This window comes from Lichenostomus cassidix, chromosome 2 (genome assembly GCF_008360975.1).
Source record: "Lichenostomus cassidix isolate B80296 chromosome 2, HeHo_3.0, whole genome shotgun sequence".
NCBI lineage: Eukaryota > Metazoa > Chordata > Aves > Passeriformes > Meliphagidae > Lichenostomus > Lichenostomus cassidix.
The window spans coordinates 17594367-17616850 of NC_139482.1; the positions used below are offsets into that span (position 1 = coordinate 17594367).

The 22484-nt window shown below is 35.4% G+C and overlaps 1 protein-coding gene across 16 annotated transcripts in view; it reads right to left on the bottom strand.

Annotated features, from left to right (window-relative positions):
* Positions 1–22484, bottom strand: part of ARMC3 (armadillo repeat containing 3) — a 64726-nt gene that overhangs the window by 36952 nt on the left and 5290 nt on the right. For 2 of the 16 annotated variants that reach the window (XM_085050528.1, XM_085050526.1), the window contains exons 2-9: positions 20744–20787; positions 16308–16353; positions 7772–7889; positions 5673–5798; positions 4526–4594; positions 4025–4200; positions 2507–2701; positions 1702–1885 (exon numbers count right to left, since the gene is read on the bottom strand). In XM_085050528.1, the coding sequence (XP_084906654.1) occupies positions 1702–1885; positions 2507–2701; positions 4025–4200; positions 4526–4594; positions 5673–5798; positions 7772–7889; positions 16308–16352 (913 nt within the window). In that variant the 5' untranslated portion in view covers position 16353; positions 20744–20787. The other 14 variants (XM_085050533.1, XM_085050530.1, XM_085050525.1 and 11 more) reach the window with 13 other exon arrangements.

The window sequence follows — 22484 nt, forward strand, 5'->3', positions numbered from 1 at the left end:
TTTGATGTATTTTCCTGGCTTGCTGCATCCATACTAACTGTCATAGGCTGAAGAAGAGAGCAAACCTTTATAATGAAACCTCATTGACTCCATTTGTAAAGAAGCATGACAAGAAGATGCATCTTCACTGACGGTAACATCCCATGATATAAGATCATAGGCAGTACTGTAATATATTATGTGTGGTTCTTGCCACCGTGCTTTAAAAATGTGCTCAGACATGTTTCTACTAACAGCTGCTAAAATATTAGGCCACAAAAACTGAAAAAAAGTGTGAAAGAGGAAAAGAAGCCTATGCTTATTTGAAAATAAATATGATAAAGGAGTAAGATGCAGCAGAAAGAAGTAGGAGCAAATATAAATCTGCTTAGCATACAACTTACAAGCCTGTCACAGGACTATAAAAATGATACTGACAGTCCTAAGTAGCATAATAAAATAACAACATAGGAAAATTCACAAAGAAAATACTGACATAAGAAGGTCCCTTCCTATCTTTGATACCCGAACATTAATGAAAACAATTTTCAGTGACTTGCCAAGCTTCCAATAGATAATGACAAAAGCACAGAAACCCCCACAGAATACTAGGACACTCTTTTTGTGTATCATTTTCAATCCAAATAATTACAAATATTCAGGACATCAAACTAAGCAAGGTGACAAAAGAATTGGAAAGATAGCATGGGGAGAGAAGAAAGGAAGTCTGAAATATGGCAGAAAGGAGAGATTATTTTATCCATGTATTAAATTAAAGTACATATTTTTTAAATATACATAAGTTAAAGTCATTATTCAACCACAAGGTGCCAGAAATATGAATGAAATATTTAAATTCTACTGTCATTAAAAAGCCTTGACAGAAGTAACATCTTCTATAGTCAGAAGTATGTTATTAACTACATTGCATTTTGTTACACAACACTACTTGGCACATGTTGCAACTCAATAGCTTATATACCGAAGAAATTTGAAATGTAGTTTGATTAAAAGAGCATCCTTGTGGGCACAAATGCTGAGCATGTTCTGCCTAATTCAGAATTCCTCAGTGAATTAAAGAAAAGTATATAAAAAAGAACTATAGGATGAATAATTATAAAAAGATTACAATGAAACTATTTAACTCCCCTGGGAATATTAATCTGCAAGCCATTTGAAAGGTTTCCTTTCATGCCTCCGTTAAAGGAATTTGTATTTGAAATTGCCTGACATTTAGACGAGCAGTTGAATGCAAAAGGAAGTCAGCTTGCAATGAAGTCTTAACAGATAGCAGCAAGAAACAGTGCCAGCAAAGGTGGCTTAAGATGGCAGTCAGCTGGCATCACTAAACAAAAGACAAGGATCATATTCTGAGAGCTCCTTTTTTCTTTGAGGACAGCATTTTACAAGAATATATTAATATATAAATTTAAAAGTAAATTGAGGCAAAGCTTTAACATTTATATATATGTACACACACACACATATACATACATCTGTGTATATACATATACATATACATATACATATACATATACATATATATATATATCTCCTACCATCCAATTGCTGCTCTGATTAGCAAGACTCATCACTGTAATTAATTCTTGCCAGTGTTTTCCTCAGCACAAGTACTACCCTCAACCAGAGATGGCCTCATTCTGGATAAAAATTCACTGCATAAACAAATTCATGTCCATGGATTATTGGAAAGTCACATACAGTCATAAGCTGCTTTAGTAATTGCCTTTGCTGCATTCTTCTGAATATCAGGAACAGTAGATTCTTCTAAAAATGAAAGTAGTTTTTTAAGGCCTCCTGTCATCTGAATCAGCTGCAAAGTATGCACATCATTGAGACAATTTCCCAACACAGCAAGTGTATCAATATGTAGGTCACTGAGTTCCTAATTAAAAAAAAACAAACAACAAACAACCTTGAAATCAGGATTAAAATATTTTTGGCTTTTAAGTTTGTACAATAACTGTTCTAACTTTCTTTTTGACAGTTTATTCATACTGCAAAGTACATAATTGCAAATTCATATTTTCATATAATTTATTTGGTGATGCCTTAGGATGGAACACAATTTATTGAAAACATTAAAATGCCCAGAAGTTTCTCATTTACATCAAAGTGGGTCAGACAGATACTCAGAGTGGGCCTGTGATCTTGAAACTTAAAAAACTTCACTAATTTCAACACACTATACTTCCCATTGTAACACCTGAACTCAAGAAGCACTAAACTGAGTCTCATAGTAACAAAAACAATGGTATGGAATTGTGTCTAAGGCCATTGATATATAAATTCAATATAAAAATTTAATAATAAACACTTTGAGGAATGTCTTTGCTTCTTTACTTAGTAAGCTAGATATCCTAGCTCATCCTATTTCTATCATAGTTCACTCCAAGTAAGGAACTCTCTCTTACATCATTCTTCCATAAAATAAGTAATATTTCTCATTAGCCATACAAACATCAGCATTAAGAACAAAAAAACTTGTAAGGCAAGTAAACCATACATCATTTTCCAGTATATTCAGAATGCAATCTAATCCATCGTTTTCTTCCAGTATTATCCTGGTTTCTCTGTCTCTGCTAATTACTTCTAAGGTTCGAAGGGCTAACAACTGAATGACTGGGTATTCAGATTCCAGTAGTCTCAGCAAGGGTGGAATTACATTCAGTTCACGAACTGCAGCACGGTTTTGAAAATCCTACAATAAAATATTCCAACCAAGAATGTTAGTGATAGAGAATGTAACAATACATCAATTCCTCACTTTACAGAAAGAAGACCAAACATCTGATTTCAGACATTAAAAAATGAGTCAATACTTCAGAGCTTCCAGTTCTGAAGATTTCTTTCTGTTAAGCTAAGAACCAAACTGAATATAATCAAGCCCAGCAAACCTTAAATTCTAGGGGTTTTCTGCATGACTGAAGTATACACTACAGAATCTAGTCCTGCCCAAAGATACCTATTTATTCTTGATTTTGCCATGTGTGTCTCAACATAAATGTTTCTTGGAGAAAATTTTTTAAATTTAGTTTCACCATATTTATTTACCTCAGTGGGAGGAAAATAGTTTTTGCACTCTGGTGTGGTTGCCTGGTTATATCTTCTTTTGTTTTAGTAATTATAAAATGACAATTCAAAATTTCAACTTTAAACAGTGAATGTGCAGCTTAATAAAAAGACAGTAGTTGATTATATTAAAAAAGAAAATAAATAAATAAATTACAATTTGCTTTTAAATAGCTTATTGCACATGTGCAGCATGCAATTATCCTTATCAATATAAGCAAGCACCAGGTGCAGTTATCCAGATATACCCTGCAACAAAGACAGCGAGATAGTAAAAAAGGAGAAAGAGTAAAATGTGATTCTGAATAGACATGCTCTGATGCCCCAAAAGAGATAGAGTTATAAACTGAATTCATTATTGAATTGATTCGCTTAAGCCGTGGGAGAGAACTGCCATACAAATGCACCATTCTTTTCCTAAGCAGCATATGGATGACATTAGTGCAGAGTGTGAAAGTAGCCAATAACAAATCTATTCCTTCCAGTATGGAAAGTAGCTGTTGACAGCATTCACCTATCATTAAAAAGATGTTCAAATATGTGCTATGGACTTGCTGGTCAAAATAAGACAAAATGCAATTGGTAGTTCTTTAATTTACAGGATTATCCTAGCCTTTTGGATAGAAAGATTACAACTATCATTACCAAGATTAGTATTTTTCAACTAAGAAGATGAATTATTGTTTAATTTTAAAAATCTGAATCTCATCTCGATTTTACTTATACTGCAGTACAGCACAGCTAATTGCATTAAGTTCAACAGAATTAAAGTCAAATCAGCTATATTCAGAATTTAACATGCAATGACTTGTTTCAAACACATTGATGAACACTGGGGAGTAAAGGAAACAAATATTTTAAAATTATTAACTCCACACAGAATGTCAGGGGTGGGGGTGCAAATGCTTATCTGCCTCTGCAATTTAAGACAACAAACAAGAGCAAACTTTACCTGTACCAAAAGGTAGATACATTCGAGCGAATTCTTCGTAACATCAGGATCAGGGCTACCTAGCAATCTGATAAGTGGTTCCAAACCTCCTTCCTCAAATACTTTTACTTTAGTAGTATATTCAACAGCCATATATGCTAGACAAAGAGTAGTAAACTCATGGATAACTACATCTTCTGTGGGGAAAAAAAGAAACACTTTCACCAAGTTTTATTCAGCACAGAACATGTTCACTAAACCAGAGGTCTAAAACTTTATTTGAAGTCAATAAATAATAGTTGTTAACCATACTCAATGTGTCCATAAACATCTTGTTCCATCTGTAACATAAAACTACCCAGTGAGTTACAGAGCAACTCCTATAAATGCATTTACCTATTTAACATGCAGTAGGACAAATTGTGAGTTACAGGGAAGATTTTATTAAATGGGCTGTTAAAACAGCAATCATGAATTATTTCTGACTGTAGTTTTGCTCAAGGAATGAACACTGTAAGGTACCTTCTGGCGCCAGCAGTGATATAAGTGAATTTGTGACATCCAGTTCCCTCAGTAAGTTCTTGACATCATCTAAAATGAAGTAAATACAAATGTGAAGTCTTTTGTCTGGCAATGTTGGCTGAGTAAAGAAACAGAATCTGCTCCAAGCAAAATGTACTTATGGTTACTCCCCGAGTGACAAAGAGATCTGACTGGGAAAGACACACAACTAAAGTTAGACCAAGATCATAATGGGCACAGAAAAAATAGAAGAGACTTTCAAATAGCAGATGACATCCTTTGACATTTGATGCATACGAGGTTCCTCTATATTTCATTCAGACTTTATTCAAAATACTTGCATCTAGCAGGTTCTGATTAAATATTGCATGATTTTAATTGCCAAAAAAGTTGTACCCCAATAGTTAAAATTATTTGTGGTTAAACTTATCAAACTAAAAGCAATCCTTCTGTTATTTTGTTTTCAAGCCATCACTTTGCAATTTTATGCTAATACCAGCCCACACAGCAAATGGAAAACATGAATTTCACAGGTCTCACTAAAATCACAGTGAAGACTTTCAGATGGTATTTTTATTGTTGCCAATTGCAAACTAGCAAAACCACAACCACTGGACAGAAAAAACAAACAATATTCTTCGGGACAGACTTCATGCAATCCTACAGAGCTGTGTTGTTATTATCAACTTATTCAACATGTTGAAATGTAAGGAAAAAATGTATGAGTTTAATTTACATTTAAATAAAAAACAATTAAGATGTGAATATAAATGGAAAATCTTTGTTCATTCAAATCCATGTTTGTGCAGCAGCATTGACTATATGCTAATGCCAAATTAGAAGTAACCTAAGAGGGTAAGGTCCAGTCCAGTATGAAAAGCAGGTAGCAGTTGATGAAAAGACTTAGAGAGTGGCTGGGATATCCTCATGGAAGACAACTGGGTAGAACATTCACCAAATTAAGACTGGTTTAATTACAATAATCAGATATAGGTCTATAAAGCACTAGAAAAATAACAGCCACTGAAATTCAACCTTTCATCACTTAATCTTTATTCTGGGGCATTAATATAGGATTTTTTCACATGATCAACCTCTTGTTTTGATGACCATACGTTGAAAAATAATAAAAAATGGAGACTCTTACGATTAGAGGCCATGATGCCCAATACCATGACAGCATTTCTGCGTACAATTGGATCTTCATGTGAAATGAGTTTATACAGATGCTCAATTGCTCCAAGACCAAGAAGTGTCACTTTGTTTTCATCACCTGAAAAGCAATTGGGTTAAAAGTCCAAGAAAAGTGCCAGCAACCTCACAGTTCTAATGTATCAAAGTAAAACCACTTCCAGTCTTTTCCTGGACAGTAGAATCAAAGAACAGAGGACTGACAGGTTCACTTAATTTACACCTCAAATAAATATGTGTCAAACAGTTTCAAGGATTAATAGTATCTAAGATTAATTCACATTTTTAAAGCAAAGGATGCTTCTGTCTATTGGACACTCCAATAGTTTGTTGGAGATTGCAGTGGAAGTACAAAGGAAAGCTTTCTACTTAGCAAAGTACAGGTGAACAGTATCAGGTTAATACATTTTATTTTCCTCTTTTCTTGCCTCCCAATTTCATCTTCCTCAAAATAACAGTTCATTAATTTTGTGGATCTTTAATATCCCTCAAGGGAAGCAACTACCAGGATTTGTATCATTAATTCCTACCTGAGATTTCTACCACCTGAAAATGAAGTGCTTTGTAGTTGAATAGGTGCTGGACATGCAAAGAACAGAGGAGTTTCGTGTGATTACAGCTTTCTGTTCCTACTCATGCAAAACACAAACCCCAAGAAACAAAATCCCAACCCTACTCCTATTCTCAGTTCCCACAACAGCTTTATAATTCGTTTTCTAATGAACCATACCTGCCCTTCCTGGTTACAAGAGAGCAATGTGAGAGGAAACTGGAGATCTATGCTCATTCTCAGGCCAAGACATGATTAAAATGGAGGAAGTATTTTTTTATTGAGGGATGGGACTTAATTTACTTGCAACACTCAAAAAGATAGATTAACTGCAATTAATTAACTGAAAACAACTCCTTCTCTTGTGCCACATTGCAGAGTTACAGTCTAGTCTTCTGGAAGATTGCAGGAATATCTACATTAATAATTTAAAGGATTATTCTTTTAGTATAAACATAAAATCAATAAACATCTGTCCTCTTGCAGTGTGAAATATTTTACTGTGGACAGGAGGGAAGGAACCAGCAAGAGTTTATGGTTCGTAGCTGTATCCCAACACTCCAGATTCTCTCTGCACATATTCAGAATTTGATTTCATGCCCCAGCCAAGGTTGCCATACTAAGCTGAACCTAAACCCCATGTGACCCCATGCGAAGTGTCAAAGACTTCAGCTCTTCTCTCACAACTTCAGCAGTGTTGGTAATTTACATCAATATAAAAATCAATATACAAATGCATAATTTTTAAAGAAAATGTATATTAAATGGAAATTAAAATTAAACCAGATTAATCAGAACAAAAATACTACCAGTGTATACCAATTTGAGTGACTAACATCAAACAATATGGAATAAGTAGGAGACAATTGAGGAAATAATGTGCTACATAAATTTGAGTTAATTTGTTATACAGTTGTTTATCTCCTGAGTACCTTGAACATGACATTTACCTATAGATTATAAAGGGATCTTTGGAAGATTTGGAATCTTGGAGACTTGTTATATTCCCAACACATACAGAAATAAGCTTGATAAAGGAGACTGAGCAGTCTCCAATAAATCATCTGCACAGAAATAATGACACAACAACTTCGTGAAAAAAAAACCCCAAAGAAAGCTAAGAAGCTCTTTTAACTGAAAACTGAACCTTAAAATAACTACACTGGTACAGCAGTTTCAAACAGTAGTATAAAAAAAAGAGTATTCTTTCCCAAATGCAGATCTGTTGCTCATAAAAATATATATCTATGTTGTATTTAAAACAAGCCCTATTAAACAGTGAACATTAAATTCTCCAACAAAATGATAAAATTTTCCTTCATGCAATCTGCAAGACTTCTTTATTACTTCAAGTAAAGGTCGGATAGGCATGTCAGAAAAGGCCCAAAACTTTAATAGACACATATGAGAAGAAAGTAAGATTTTAATGCTAGGAAACTGAAGAATTGTTAACTACTATCAAAATCTAAGCAGTGCAAAACAAAGCTCATTGCAAAGAGACTAACCTTTTGATACAAATTTATATAGAGCATCACATGCTTTGGCCAAAACTTCATTTTCAGGAGAACTAAGCATTAGCACAACTGTTTCTGGTGCTTTGCTTTCAATCAATAAGGGATCAAACTACAAAACAAAACAAAAAAAGGGAAAGAAAAGTTTGATTTATACTGAGTCTTCATGTGTGCTGCAGTAGACTCCCACATTTCATAAAAAATAAAATCTTGTTTGGTATCTACACTGAATTAGAAATATTAATGAGTTGCTATTAACCTGAAAAAACCCCAGTTTTTTAAATAACAATTAGAGACATTGTTAAAAAATACAAAAGAATAACTGACTTCCAAATAAATACAACCATGATTTCATCACATATGAAGCTTTTGGGAAAACGTTGACACTTCCCTACAAATCTAGAAAGTTTTGAAGGTAACAAACTACGCAATTGTTACACATAAAAGCGAATTCTGAGGCTTCAGAACCAGACACGAGAAGGTTTTCTTGAGCAGCTTTACACAGAGCCTGTGAACTCAGGTGGTGCACAAGGAAGAGAATTTGGTTACTCTGTGCCGGTATCACTTTGTGGTTGCTTAAAATATAACAGAACACTTTCTGTGCCTTTGTCAGCTGAGTTCACCAGCTCATCACGATCCTGTACTAGATGAAGTATTTCCAAAACATAATTCCTGCTCACCCAGCTAGAAATGATACAAAGGTTTCACTTCCATTTCTGAGCTCTTTCATGCAGAAAGAAATCTTCCAACAAATCAGACAGTTTTCACCATCTTAATAGACTCCTTAGGACTAACATCACTTGAGTAAGGGAATCTTGTAAAAAAGCCTTTTGTTTCTTAAGAAGACTCAAGGATTTCTGAAAATTCTACTAATTAAAAAGTTTTAAGCTTTCTCGGATTTAAAGTAATTAGTTACTATGGAAAAACTGTCTTCTGTCCTCACATTTCAGGCTTATAGAGCATCTGTGTTACCTACAGAAACTACTAGATACTGGAGCCATGCAGTTTCTCAAAAACAATGTATTTCTCTTTAAAATATAGCAGATTATAAGATAGCAATATAAATTAATTAAAATATTATTTATATATATACATGCATATTTACAAACGTTGATTATTTGGTTTACTTCATTAAAAAAACTTCCAATAGCTACAACAGAGGCACAGGTAGCTGATCAAGATAGGTATGAGGATACAAATCAGTTGTCACGCAAGGAAATTATGGAGAGCAAATCTTAAAAAATGTTATGAGTGTGTTAGAAGAAAAACGAACACAGAGAAGGCTTTTTTCTTCTCCCTTATCTGACTTACTGAAAAATAAGGCAAAATGTAACACTAGTACCAAGACTTTTAAATTCATATTTTTGATAGGTTTTTAAATCTAAGTAATTTAGATTTAAATTAACCTTCCACGAGACAGAAGACACAATTTAGCCGGCAGCAAGCTCAACATACAAGTTTCATTAAGGGGTGGCCTGCCTAATGTGCGTAGCTGGTCTACCTAGATTCAATCAAGACTGAAAATTTGAAGACACTGTCCAACTTCATGTTTTCTGTGACAAGCTGGAGGCATGGGCCAAGTCAGGGAACAAAGCTCCTTTCTAAAGAAAAAATAATCAGCTTATGGTACCATAAGTCATTCTGCCTGATAATGAGTCCGCAACAGGAATTAAATCAAATAATAGCATAGTGGTGCAAATTACATCTTAATGATGGGCCTAAAATGATGGAATTCTTTATGAGAATTTTCTTCTTGGACTGTAAGGAGGCAAAAAAACTCAGCTTATCAGAGCTCATTCCACCCATGGGAGAATTTAGAGGTGACTGAAAGTCCCTTTAGCCTCCTTCAAACTTCTCTACTTTGGCACATTTGTGTCTTTTCACAGATGATCCTCAAGCTAAGTGCTATTATTTAAGTACAGTCATATCTCCTGAGTCTGGTCAAATACTTGGTGGTGGGATAAAACTCCAAGTTTTAGAAAAGGCTCTTAGCTCATCAGAGAAAAATAAACACCAATACTGATCTCAGACGAAGTTTAATAAGAAATGAAAGGTGAAATAGGAGTTTTAAATCTCAGTTACTTATACATCGATCTAATACCAAAGTCACAATTGCATTGCTCTATTTTCAGTGTTTCTCATGTTCACAAGTAATTGTATAAACCACAACTCAATGAAAATTCCTAGGATTTAATGACGGTTGGCACATGAGCAGAGTGAAATTCGTCTGATCTCTACCCATTTGATTGGACATTAGATTCACTATACTGTCTGAAATATTCAATAAGCATTTTCCTATTAAAAGCAGTCTTGTGCTGAAAACACAGTAAAAATAGTCTCTGAAATTAATGTATGTTTAAGAAGTCAGAGACCTGAGTAGGTGAGTGATTGAGGAAGAATTTCTTTACTAAGTGGTGACTGTGCACTGGAACAGATTGCCCAGAGAAGGTGTGGAGTCCCCCTCACTGGAGAGATTCAAGAACCACCTGGATCCAATCCCGTGCCATGTGCTCTAGGATGGCACTGCTTGAGCAGGGAGGTTGGACCAGATGATTCTGTGTAGCACCTTCCAACTGACCCACTCTGTGATTCTGTGATTTGCTGGGAAGTAACCCTGCTCATCAAAACTATCACAGGACTGGTTATGACTTCTTCTTACCATAATGCCAACATATTTACTGTTCCACCTTTTTTTTTTTTTTTTTAAATCAAGGCTTGCATCTAAATCTTCATACATCATTGCAGACTTCCTGTAATGGCACATACAGGACATTATGTGCTAAAATAATATACCTGAAGTTACAAACAACCCTGAATTAAATATAGAAATTTAACTAATTTATAAGCAACAACATTTAAAACATTCAGTTTGTATTAAGAAAAAAGCAAGTTAAATGAAAAAGAAAGCTATAACTCAAATGCTTCTACATGTCTTTGATCTTGACTTTTGTGTACACTTGAGTTCAAAGCCATTAGAAACTGAAGAGTATTTGGGGTTTGGTTTTGGTTTGGGGTCTTTTGGTTTTGGTTTGGGGTCTTTTGGTTTTCGTTTGGGGTTTTGTTTTTTTTTTGTTTCCATCAACTTAATTTAGTTGAAATTGAATGGAGTACAAAATATGTTTCCAGTCAGACCAAGGACCCATCTAGCTCAGCATCCTGTCTCTGACAAAGGCCGGGTAACAGGTGTGGGCAAGAAGACTATTAAATCTTACTTATGTTTCCTCTCAGATTCCAGCACTCTGTAACCTAGAGAACTGGAGAGCCTAGTGGTTTTATCTCTGTGTTCAAAAAGTCTGAGAAAAATTTGGTCCATAAATTTTGAAGCCATCTGTATTTTAATCACCCTCAACATTCTGAGACACAAGTATCACAGTTCAAGAGTCATAAAATAACTGTGCCTCTTCTTCATTTTAAAAATACCATCTGATAACTTTATTTGTCCTCCACAGTTCATTCACCATAAGAAAAAGTGAAATAAATTACATCCTTTTGCCTTCCCTGTATATTCATAATTTTGTGAATTTCTATGATATTCCCCTTCACAGTGATTCCTTCTGGGAATGAAGAAACCTATTCTTTTGATCTTTCCTAAAACAGAAGACACTCTGTCTGCTCTTGTTGTCTTTCTTAGTTCATTCTATTGTCTATCTATAGTTCAGCTGTCCCTTTTTGAGATGGAAACATCAGAACTGTTAATGGCATTCGTGTGCATGCATAATGCATTTGCTAGTAATGTGATGTTTTGTCTTTTATTTCTGGAATTTGCAATGTTGTACTTATTCACTCTTTCCTACTTAGGAACTGGATGCCATTTTCATGAAAATATCCACATTAATTCTGATACACTGGATGACACAGTTGCAGAATAAAACCCCATGACTGTCAACTTCTCTCCATTATGAAATCTGAACAATAACTTGTTTTCTCACCTTTGCTTCCTATTTTATAACCAGACATTATTCCTAGGAGTGGAATTTCTTTTTACTTGTTCAAGTTTATGTGAGTAAAAAGCCTGGTCTGAAAACTTTTGAAAAAGCTAAGTAACTGTATCAATCAGAATACCATTATCTATTTGCTCACTGATTCCTCCAAAGAACTCAAGTAGATTTCATAGCTCAAACTTTGCTCTACACAAGCACTATTAGTTCTCCCTCATTACTATAATATTTATCCATGAGTTTGGTTTTGGGGGGGGGTTTTCCAGAATTATTTCTACCAATTAACACAACACAGAAGATAAACTTTCTATAATTACTGCTGTATTTCCTTTCAAAAATGAAATTTTCTACCCTCCTTCTAGTATAAAGGGTACATGTTAAATATGATAGGTAACAGTACCACAGTTTCAGATGTTAGCTATTTTTTCATTTAGCACAATACCTGCGCAATTATTATTTATTCCTACTTGGGCAATTTTATAACATTTATTTCAGTGATTACCACATTGCTTTGTCTTTTGATACAAAAATAAGCAATTTTGCTTTTCTTTCATGACTGCAATCAACTGTCAGTGTCCCTCTAAGCAGCTTCTGGCATCTAGTAAATTTGAAAAAGATTTGCTGCTAGTTATTGCTATCTTTGCTAGTTCTCTCCCAAAATATTTTGATGCTGGGTGACATTGGTGACATAGTACTTTTACTTCTCATTTGGCAGTGGAAACAGTTTTTTGTTTTCCCATTTGGATGAAAATTCCACCTTTTGAAGGACGTATTTATCTGCTATTATTCTATTGTTTAATCATGCTGGGGGTTTTTTTAATCCCTTAAATTTGATTTAAGGTCAGTTTTAACCCTACACCTCTCATAAAATCTTTAGAAGTCCTACCGATATTTTTGATATTCTTAATTCCTTTGCCTTTACCTAGAAAATAATCAGAGTTAATATCAGAGTTAATAGATACCTGGACATGCTGATTGTTTCAGTTCTGTGATTGTTTGATCTCCAGTACTAACAATAAAACCCAAGATACTCCATTGAATCACAAACAGTTGATATTATAAGGCACCTCTAAAGACTATCTGGTCCCACTGCCCTGTGCAGAGCAGGGTGAGCTAGAGCTCAGGCCAAGTGCACAGTTTAATTTAGCGTGTCTCCTAGGATGGAGACTCCACAAGCTCTCTGGACAACCTATGCCATGTTTGGACAACCAATGCTCCATCATTGTTTCAGGAAAAGAGGTTTTTTTCTTCTAATGCTAAAATGAAACTTCCTGCATTTCCATTTGTGCCTACTGCCTCTCATCTTTCCCCTGGGCACCACTGAGAAGAACCTGGCCTGCTTTCTTTACTTCTTCCTATCAGCAATCTTTACACTGACAAGTCCCCTCCAAGCCTTCTCTGGAAACTGAGCAGTCCCAATTGTCAGTCTCTCCTCCTACCACAAATGCTCCAAGACTTTGTTGCAGTAAGACCTCATCTCTCTTGTACCAGAGAACCCAGAACAGGACACAGCACTCCAGGTGTGGTCTCACTCACCAACACTGAGAGAAACACAAGCATCCCCTCTCTCAAGTTGCTGGCAACACTCTGCCAAATGCCCAGGGTTTTGTTAGCTTTTTCTGTCCCAAGTTCACGTTGCTGGTGCACGTCCACCAGAATCACCAGGTTCTTTCCTGTAAAGCTGTTTTCCAGCTGGTCATCACCCAGTCTGTACCGGATATTCTTCCCCCAGGTGCAGGACTTGGCCATTTCCCTTTATTGAACTTAATTAAATTCCCAATTTCCTATTTCTCCAGTTTGTTGAAGTCCCCCTGAATGGCTGCACAACCATCTGGTCTGTCAATCACTCCTCTCAATTTTGTATCCTCTGCGAACTTGCTGGGGCTGCACTCTGTCCCAACATTAAGGTCACTAATGAAGAGGTTAAACTATCCACCCAAGGATCAACCCCTGGAGCACATTGCTAGTGCCTGACCTCTGACAGCATCTCATGCTGTTGATCACAACCCTTTGAGCCTGTCACTTCAGCTATTTCTCAGTTCATTTACACTATCTATTTATCTTGTCTGTACTTCACCAGTTTACCTATGAGGATGTTACAAGAGACAGTATTGAAAGCCTCACTAAAGTCAGGTCAAATTAATATTTAGGCATTAATCCAAAGAAGGTGCTGATGTGCAGACAATTTCAGGAGCTGACTCCCAATTCATGCATTCCACTTTTTTTTAACATCAGTCTTGTGAATGAAGCCATTTTCAAAAATACTCAGGTATCTATAGCTTTCTTTAACTGGTAACACTTCAGTATTTTCTCTAGGGATAATTTTAGGCTCCCCTTTCAATGTCTATGACCTAGCTGATGACTGAATAATAATATTGTCTAGACCAAACTTAATGCAGATATCATATGAAGAGTTCCTATCAATCTATGCCAAATCTAGCATATTTTATCTGACTGAATTACTGTCTTAAGTCATTCACATAGAGATAGAGGCTTAAAGCAATGTTTTTCCTGTCACAGACCAATTCTCAGAACAGAGAATAGTAAAAGACAAATTATGAAAGGCAGAGAAAACAGAATCTTTAGGAATACTTTCTGAAACATGTAAGCAGTGGCTAGGCTAAGAGATGTGTTTCCCACCTGTTCCTAGAAATCTATTAAAAATTAGTGGTCATCTGCAATACCATATATTCTCAGAGCATTCCATGTGCACAAAGGCCCTCTTTTATAAGCCTATCCACATTATCTCAAGGCTTCTTTTCTTGGACTTGACATTTTCATAAACAGATTATCAATCAGAAGATAACAGCTAATACATCTTTTATTTTGTCTGCATCTCATTTCCTGCCATACCCAGGTGAAATTTAAAGTTTTCAGATTTGATTTTACACAATCATTTTTAACAATATTCTCATCATGGTAATATTTTCTTTATTAACAGTTACAATTAATCAATTATCTATTTACATGTTTAATACTGTCTTAATATACAATGTGCAGGATTTTTTTCTCCTGCTAGGACTCTCAGAACAGATACGCTAGGCTGAAATACAGTAAGGGCAAAAACTATGCCAAAAGCTGTAGATGCCATCTGGAATTCACTCTTTCAAATTAGTTCCTTTCCAATAGTTTTACTGACTTTTTCTGTGTATTCTTAGGTAGTACCTAGTAGGCTGTACCACACTTCTTTTCTAGAAAATCTAATTGTATCTTTTGGATACAGAAATTGTGGGGTTGCATCTACTGATTTTCTAGCTATTTACTGAAAAAGTCAACTTCTATTACTTCACTTCATCTGTATGACTTAAGTGTGTCTCATGCCTTTCAAACCTTTTCTGAGACTGCAAAGATACTTAGTTTTAATTCTTCAGGCCTGTTTAAATTAGCCTTATCCACATACACCTTCTTTGTGACTCCTGGTTTTCTAGATGATTTTATACAGATAAGTTGAAGTTTTATATAATCTCCTTTTATAAGGATTTATTATCGATTTAAGATTATTAATTACATTTGTAATTTTCACCTTTCCACAGAGCAATTGGATAAATCTGATGTCAACTGCTATGCCTCCATGACATCATGGCTATTGGATATTATTGTCTCAGTCAAAACTATTTAGCTTATTTAATATTGAAATTGTAATGTAGTTTTTGCTGACTAACTTTCCTGTGACCTTTGAAAAAGCTCTTGCAGTACTACAACTATTTACACATAAATCCATTGTTTTTTACAAACAGTATACTGAACTTTGCATTTAGTGGGACTCCCTCTGTGGGACTCATTGAGGTCCCCATTTTCATTAATTTGGTTGTTATTTGGCACAGAATTTATACTACACTCTTTTCAATGTTTCTGCATTTCTTCTACTTCTTTCTGAATAGAACAATTAAACTGTAAAAAATAGTTCTATTTTGAACATTTATCTTCTTGGGGGTCTCTTAATACCTTATGAATTTACAGAAACTCTTGAAAAGTGTGCTAGTGTTAGACTGTTAACCTCCACCTTTTGAAAATGAAAAGTTACACTATCACCATCATTCTATATTTGGCTTCAACTCTTGTATTTTTCACTGTACTTCCAATGACAACAGAAAAACCTAAATTGCCTGTAAAGACTGTGCATATTTGCAAAAGAGCCAGAGTATGTAGTATTATTCAAAATATTTGTCAAATTTTGTATTCAGTAAAAAACTCTGCAGATCCATCTAGGTTCTTAACTCTTTCATCCTTAAAGAAAGAGAATGTCTTCACAGTTGAAAAGACAGGCAGATTTCAGGTCACTCTTCTCCTTTCTCCTTTGATTTTTACAAAGAGAAAGCTAACACTGTTCTTCAAATAAGAAGCCTGGATTGTTTCATACATTGCTGTTTGCAATGCCTGCCAAAGACAACAATCTCTACAAAGAACTACACAAGCCCAGTCACTCTGGTTTGTATGCTGTCCAAGAAAAGCAGAAACAGAGTCATCTTTAAAAGCCATTTTTAGAATAATGTGGGTAAACTAGGAGAATAAGGAACTATGTAAGGATGGTAGAGCTGGGCCTATAATTGTGTAATGTTTATTTTATAGCACATAGCTGTTTATAAACTTACCACATCCTGGGGTGGAGACTCTTCCTTCTTTACTTTTTTACCCATTCTAAAAACAAACAAACAAAAAAATAAAAGCAGACAAACAAAGTCCCTTCTGTGTTTTAGGAATCAGTTTACCAGTGATTTAGGAAAGCTTGTAAGACAGACTTGCCTATTCGTTTGGCCCACCAAATCAGTCTGAAGATTTCTTTGACATAGTAATTTCTATACAGAAAGTAGTGCCTGTTTGTAGCATTTGGTAAAATATATCTGTCAACAACGTACATAGCTAAAAAGGTCTGAGACATCGCAGGCTCAGGTTGCAATGTGGTCCAAGTACATAGAACATCCCTTTCTGTAAATTAGTTTTATCTGCATCTATAAATCATATATGAACTTGAAAGTCCTTTTAGGGTATTTCCCCATGTTTGTCTATACATTCTATGTTGGCAAAAATTCCATTCAACTGCAGAATATACAAGTAAGTTCTGCCTTGACAACATCATTCAAATACAATTTGAATTCTCTGTTCATATTTCACAGGAGACAAAATTCAGGTCTGCAGATATTAAGAAACTGTTCTGCACAGTATAAGTTTCACTGATTTAAAAAAGTTACATTTATTTACACAAAATCCAGCTTTTCTTCTACTTTTTTTTTTATTAGCACATGTGCACATAACCAAAAAGAACTTCTCAGCTGCATCTAATAGCAGCTTCTGAAGCATATGGATGTAATACCTCATGTGGACCTAATTTCACGTGGCTTGCAAAACTTCAGCAGAGCCTTCCCGTTAAGGTACAAGCAAAAGTAAAGGGCAACATGAGCCACTAGCACTAGCTATGCATAGAACATAATCCAAGTTATGCCAAACTCAAGTTTGTTTTAACACTGTGTAAAAGTGAAATGTGCACCGTTAGTACCCCTTGTTAACCCCTTGTTAATAGCAGGTTAGTTCTCAAAGGGAGACCACACATTCACCCTCAGGGTTTGCTGAGAGCCTCCCTCTGGTATAAGAAACTATTTTCTAGTGCAGCATGAGCTGTAGCCTGGCTGGTTACAAAAGTCAAGGCTATTGTTTGCTGTGTTCAACAAAAATTTGGAGCTCTTCTTGAATTTTCCAGGTACTGTTCCTCTACAAGACTCTACAAATAAAGTGTAACACAGCACTAATGAAAGCAGTTGATAAGCATATTCTAAAAACAGATCTGAAACTTAAAACTTCATAGGCAGGTCACTAGTAACTAACAGTTTTGAGAGAAATATCCATACAACCAAAGATTTTTCATTTCCAATCTGCTTACCCTTGTGCATCTGTACACATTATAAACACATATGAACCACAAACACACAAATTCAGTGTTTCAGAAAGCACAGCTTTGGCAAGAGACAAACTAACTTATATAAGAAAAAGCGTAACGACAAATTACTAACAGTAAGTAATACTCAGTAAGTGTGATGGACATACTACCTTCTGTTTTATGCAGTTGCTGTAGAAAGTAAGAATCATGCACAAATAGAAGAATCAGATTTGGACAGACATTGAGGAAATCTGGGTTATTTAAATTGTGTTAAATCCTGGTATGGAGATAAGAACACTTACTTAGAATCACTCAGTTCAGCTCAATTAATTTCATATATAAATTAAGCCGCACTCATGAAAGGCAACTTTAATTCTGAGTGAGTTTAATTAAGTTTAAACCAAATAATTTTAAAAGTTAATTAATGTAAAATTATTTATAATGCCGTATAATTAATGTTCTCAGATTCAAATTATATATATTTCACGACCAAGAATAACTAAGGATTTTAATGGCAAATGTTTCTTCACTCTGTATAATTACATCCAACTTCTGAGCACATTTTTCAGAAACTTTTACATATTTTTAAATGTTCAGAAATATTTGGTTCCATTAAAAAATTAATTTAAAAAGCAGTATGTTTTTTTGTTTCCATAAAGCTCTCTTTATTCAGTCATCATTCTCTGACTTGATGGAATTATGCACACAGAATTCTTTGGTTTACTGATAATTAAAAATGTGTCTTCTTCATTGAACTGTAATTATCACAGACAATCAATGTGTACAGGTATTGATCCACAAAAAAACTTTTTTATTCAAATCCCTTTCTCTCCACGATAATTGCATGTTGTCTTTTTCTCAGTAGGCTTATTGTATGACTATCTTTGATTCTCAGTTTACTAATCTCAATATTTAGAATTTGGAAAACAATTGTAGTAGTGCTTAAATTTTCTGATCCATCAAATGCTGATTCAATGTTACCTGAAAAACTTATTTTAAAAATGAAAACTATTCACTAGTAATTAGGTGTAATTAAATTAATTAATTTCTGGAGACACTGGCTGCTCATGGCTTGGCTGGGTTTACACTTTGCTGGTTATAAAGCTGTCAGGACAGCCAGGCCCAGAGGGTGTTGGTGAATGGAATTGCATCCAGCTGTCTCTGGTCACCAGCGGAGCTCCCCAGGGCTCAGTGTTGGGCCCAGTTCTGTTTAATATCTTTATCAATGATCTGGACAAGGAGATCAATGGCACCCCCAAGAGGAAATGGCCTCAAGTTGTGCCAGGGGTGGTTTAGATTGGATATTAAGAAAAATTTCTTCACCAAAAGCGTTGTCAAGCATTGGAACGGGGAAGTGCTTGAGCCACCAGTCCTGGAGCTATTTAAAACACATGTGGTGCTTAGGGACATGGCTTAGTGGTGTGCTTGGCAGTGTTAGGTCAACAGTTAGACTCGCTGATCTCAAAGGTCTTTTCCAAATGAAACAATTCTATGTTTCTAAATCTTAAAGACAAAATAGAATTCTCATTTGAGCAATATCCTCCACTTCATGTCTTGCATATTGCTAGAATCATAGAAGCACACCTTTTCTACATATGTTTTCTGAGATTAAAGGGTTGATTGTTTTAAATCATGTAGAGCCAGAGGTAATAAAGTACTTTGACCTAACAGATGTAGCCAATGCATAGTCAAGCAATCTATGAAGTTATCATCCTATGCTACTTCCTGTCCTTCACCTGGAATTTATTGCCTCCGTGGTAGACAAACTAGCCTGCTTTACTTTCCTCCAACCCAGTTTTAGTGCAGTGGTGCAATCAGGTGGTGTCTCTCAACCAGCAGGACAGTCATTATGTCTAACCAAATCCCCATTCCAAAACCACAATCCCCAACACTCTCTCTCAGCTCTGGCTATTCTTAGTGCCTGAGCTCAGTAGGCACTTCCCTGTTTCACTCTGAGCTTTAGGACCTCCAGCTTTCCCATAGGACCAGAATCCCACCAGTGTGAGTGTTCTAAGTTAAACTTGTATCCAGAATCTATGAGTAGTGTTTGCTAAACTTAATTAAGCATCAGCACTAAATTAGTCACTCTGCTTGATAATTGATGGAGATCTAGTCAGCATATCCAACAGCTCTCAAGGCAGATTCATCCTAAAGAAGGTATCCAAAATGGCATTGCACCTTAAAAATAACTACTTTTTGCTTGGACTAAAATCAGAGTTTAGAGTGGTTAGCCCATGTATTTACATTTACATTGACATCTAAGTTTGTGAGCTAAGTTTATCACCCCATTTCTCCACATGAATCCACATGCCAGGCCAGGCCTGGCAGACACTATCATAGCAATCTGAACATTAGCAGAACCAGGCATACAATAAAACACAGCCACCTTGTCTTTTTTGAAATGGCTGCAGAACAGGCACATCTCCAGTAATATCTCTATGACCAGAACATTCTGCCTGTAAGTGGAAAATGATTTTGAGTAAGGTCATAAATGTGGATTTTTTGGTTCAAAGTGGAACCCTCTAACTTCTTGACTATTTTATTAAGAACTCACATCTCTGCCATGTCAAATAAAATAAGGAAAATTTATTTCGTTTTGGAAAGGGTTGCTGCAGATGCCTGCTCAGAGGAGCAGATTCCAAGTACTAGATCATAAGATAATGATGGCCCTTATCCCTGTACTTATTTAATTTTACTGTCTTGCTTTAATGTGAATAGTTGCTTTTCTCAGTGTGAATAGTTTCTTAGATTGCAAATCTGAGATACCCACTTATTTCTAGTCACTACACTTAAAAAAAACAACCCAATAAAACACAAGAATGATGGCTAGCAAGTAAGCTTTAATAAAAAAAGAATCTATAAATCTTACTTTAAAATATGACAAAAGTCTTGTGGTTGTTTTTGTATTTGAAATACTGAAGTCTTATAAATACTTCCTTTACACCATCAGACCCCCATTGCACACACTTAAAGAACATAATATTTCCTGGTTTTAAGTCAGACAATGCATTTAGAAAATACTACCTGTTCCATTTGCATCTTCTGTTTCCTAAAACCTTAAGTAATAGATGCAATAACCTTGGACCCTTCACATACTGCGAGAGCTGAGATGAAGAACAGGAATAAGTCAAAGGCATAGCCAGCTGTGGAACTTACTTCTTAATCAAGGAATCAAAGGTCTCTTCTGAGTGCAATTACCCCTGTGGAAAAGCAGTGCAAAGAGAAGGATTTAGAAATAGCTTCTAACCAGTTGTTTATTACATGATACGCTTTTCAAATTAACAGTCCAATGTTTTAAGACAGTCTGAATTCATGTTATAACATCCTAGCCACAATTTTCAGGTTCTTAGTGAAAATGATGCACAAGTGAGATTCTTTTTGCCTTACAGGTGATCATTACATAATATCAATTTACTTGAGCAAGTTTAGGTGAAGCCTGGCTGTTTATTTTTGTCTCACAGAAAACAATTTTTTCTTCTGATAAGAGTGAAAATTTTCTATGAATTGATCATTAGCATTGATTATTTCAACTGTTTTTTGTATGGACCTTCTAGTACTGCAGTTTTCCAATACAATCAAAAGATAATCGTATCATCAGCAGACAATCTCACTCCTTTCTATAAACTAGTATGTTCTCTGTATGTCAGCTTAAATACTCTCCTCATTGCTCTCAGACAGCTTTGTCTTAATTACCAGAACAATGTGGAATAGTCTTGAAACTCCTTTCTCTCTCCCAAATTCTTCTTTCATCTTTTTTTCTGCCTAACTCCTTAAATGTAGATCAACAGACTCTCCTTTCCCTGTGTTGTAATGACAGTGCAAGCATTAGAACACTATTAAAAAACTTGGCTTCATAGAATAAGAGAGTTAAAAAGAGATAGGGGGTCCAATTTAATATTCAGTTCCTGCAGATACAGATATAGATATATGTGCCATATGAAAATAATACATTATATGAAAGACCAATTAAGTCAAGGCCTTTGAATTTGCCCACTGTTTTATCTGTGTCCATGTGCATATTTGTCAAAAAATGAGGAGGAAGTTCCACCTGAATACGAGGAAGAGCTTCTTTACTCTGCAGGTGACCAAGCACTGGAACAGATTGCCCAGAGAAGGTGTGGAGTCCCCCTCACTGGAGAGATTCAAGAACCACCTGGATCCAATCCTGTGCCATGTGCTCTAGGATGGCCCTGCTTGAGCAGGGAGGTTGGACCAGATGACCCTGTGTACACCTTCCAACCTGACCCACTCTGTGATTCTGTGAACAAGAACAGTCTTCCACATGGCTGATCAGTATCTAGCCTCCAGAATGCAACAGACAAATGTTTCTGATAAATGCATGAAACTAATCCCAAAAGTCAGATTTCCTCCATCTGTTACAGGGTTTCTATTTCCCTAAAAAGTACCAAGGTTTAGATCTCCTAAAGTTTTTACATTCTTCCTAACAATAGTAGCTATTTTTACTGTCCACATAAATGCCTAATCCTTTTCATTCTTAGTCAGACATGCAACAGCACAGGTCCAATTGTCAAGTGTACTGTAAAAGGAATTACTCCTTAGATTTAAAAATATGCAAATAGTTGTAATGTGTTATTCAATTCAACACAATGACCCTTTGTTTTTCTATTACAACTTTAGTTACATGCCTTGCCTTGATCTTTTTTACCTTTATAACTCACTGTACATACTGATTTACATCCTTTCTAAGTTGTCTTAATATTTTTTTTTCCATATAGCTTTTCCAGACATGTATGTTTCCTGTCTCAGAGTCCCACTGTGACTGTTAAACCTTTCTCAGATATGACGTACCTAAGCAGAACTACCATAATCAATTCTACAACACTACTGACTTATTCAAGTGACACTGTAACTCCCAGGGTATTTATTTTTACCCAAT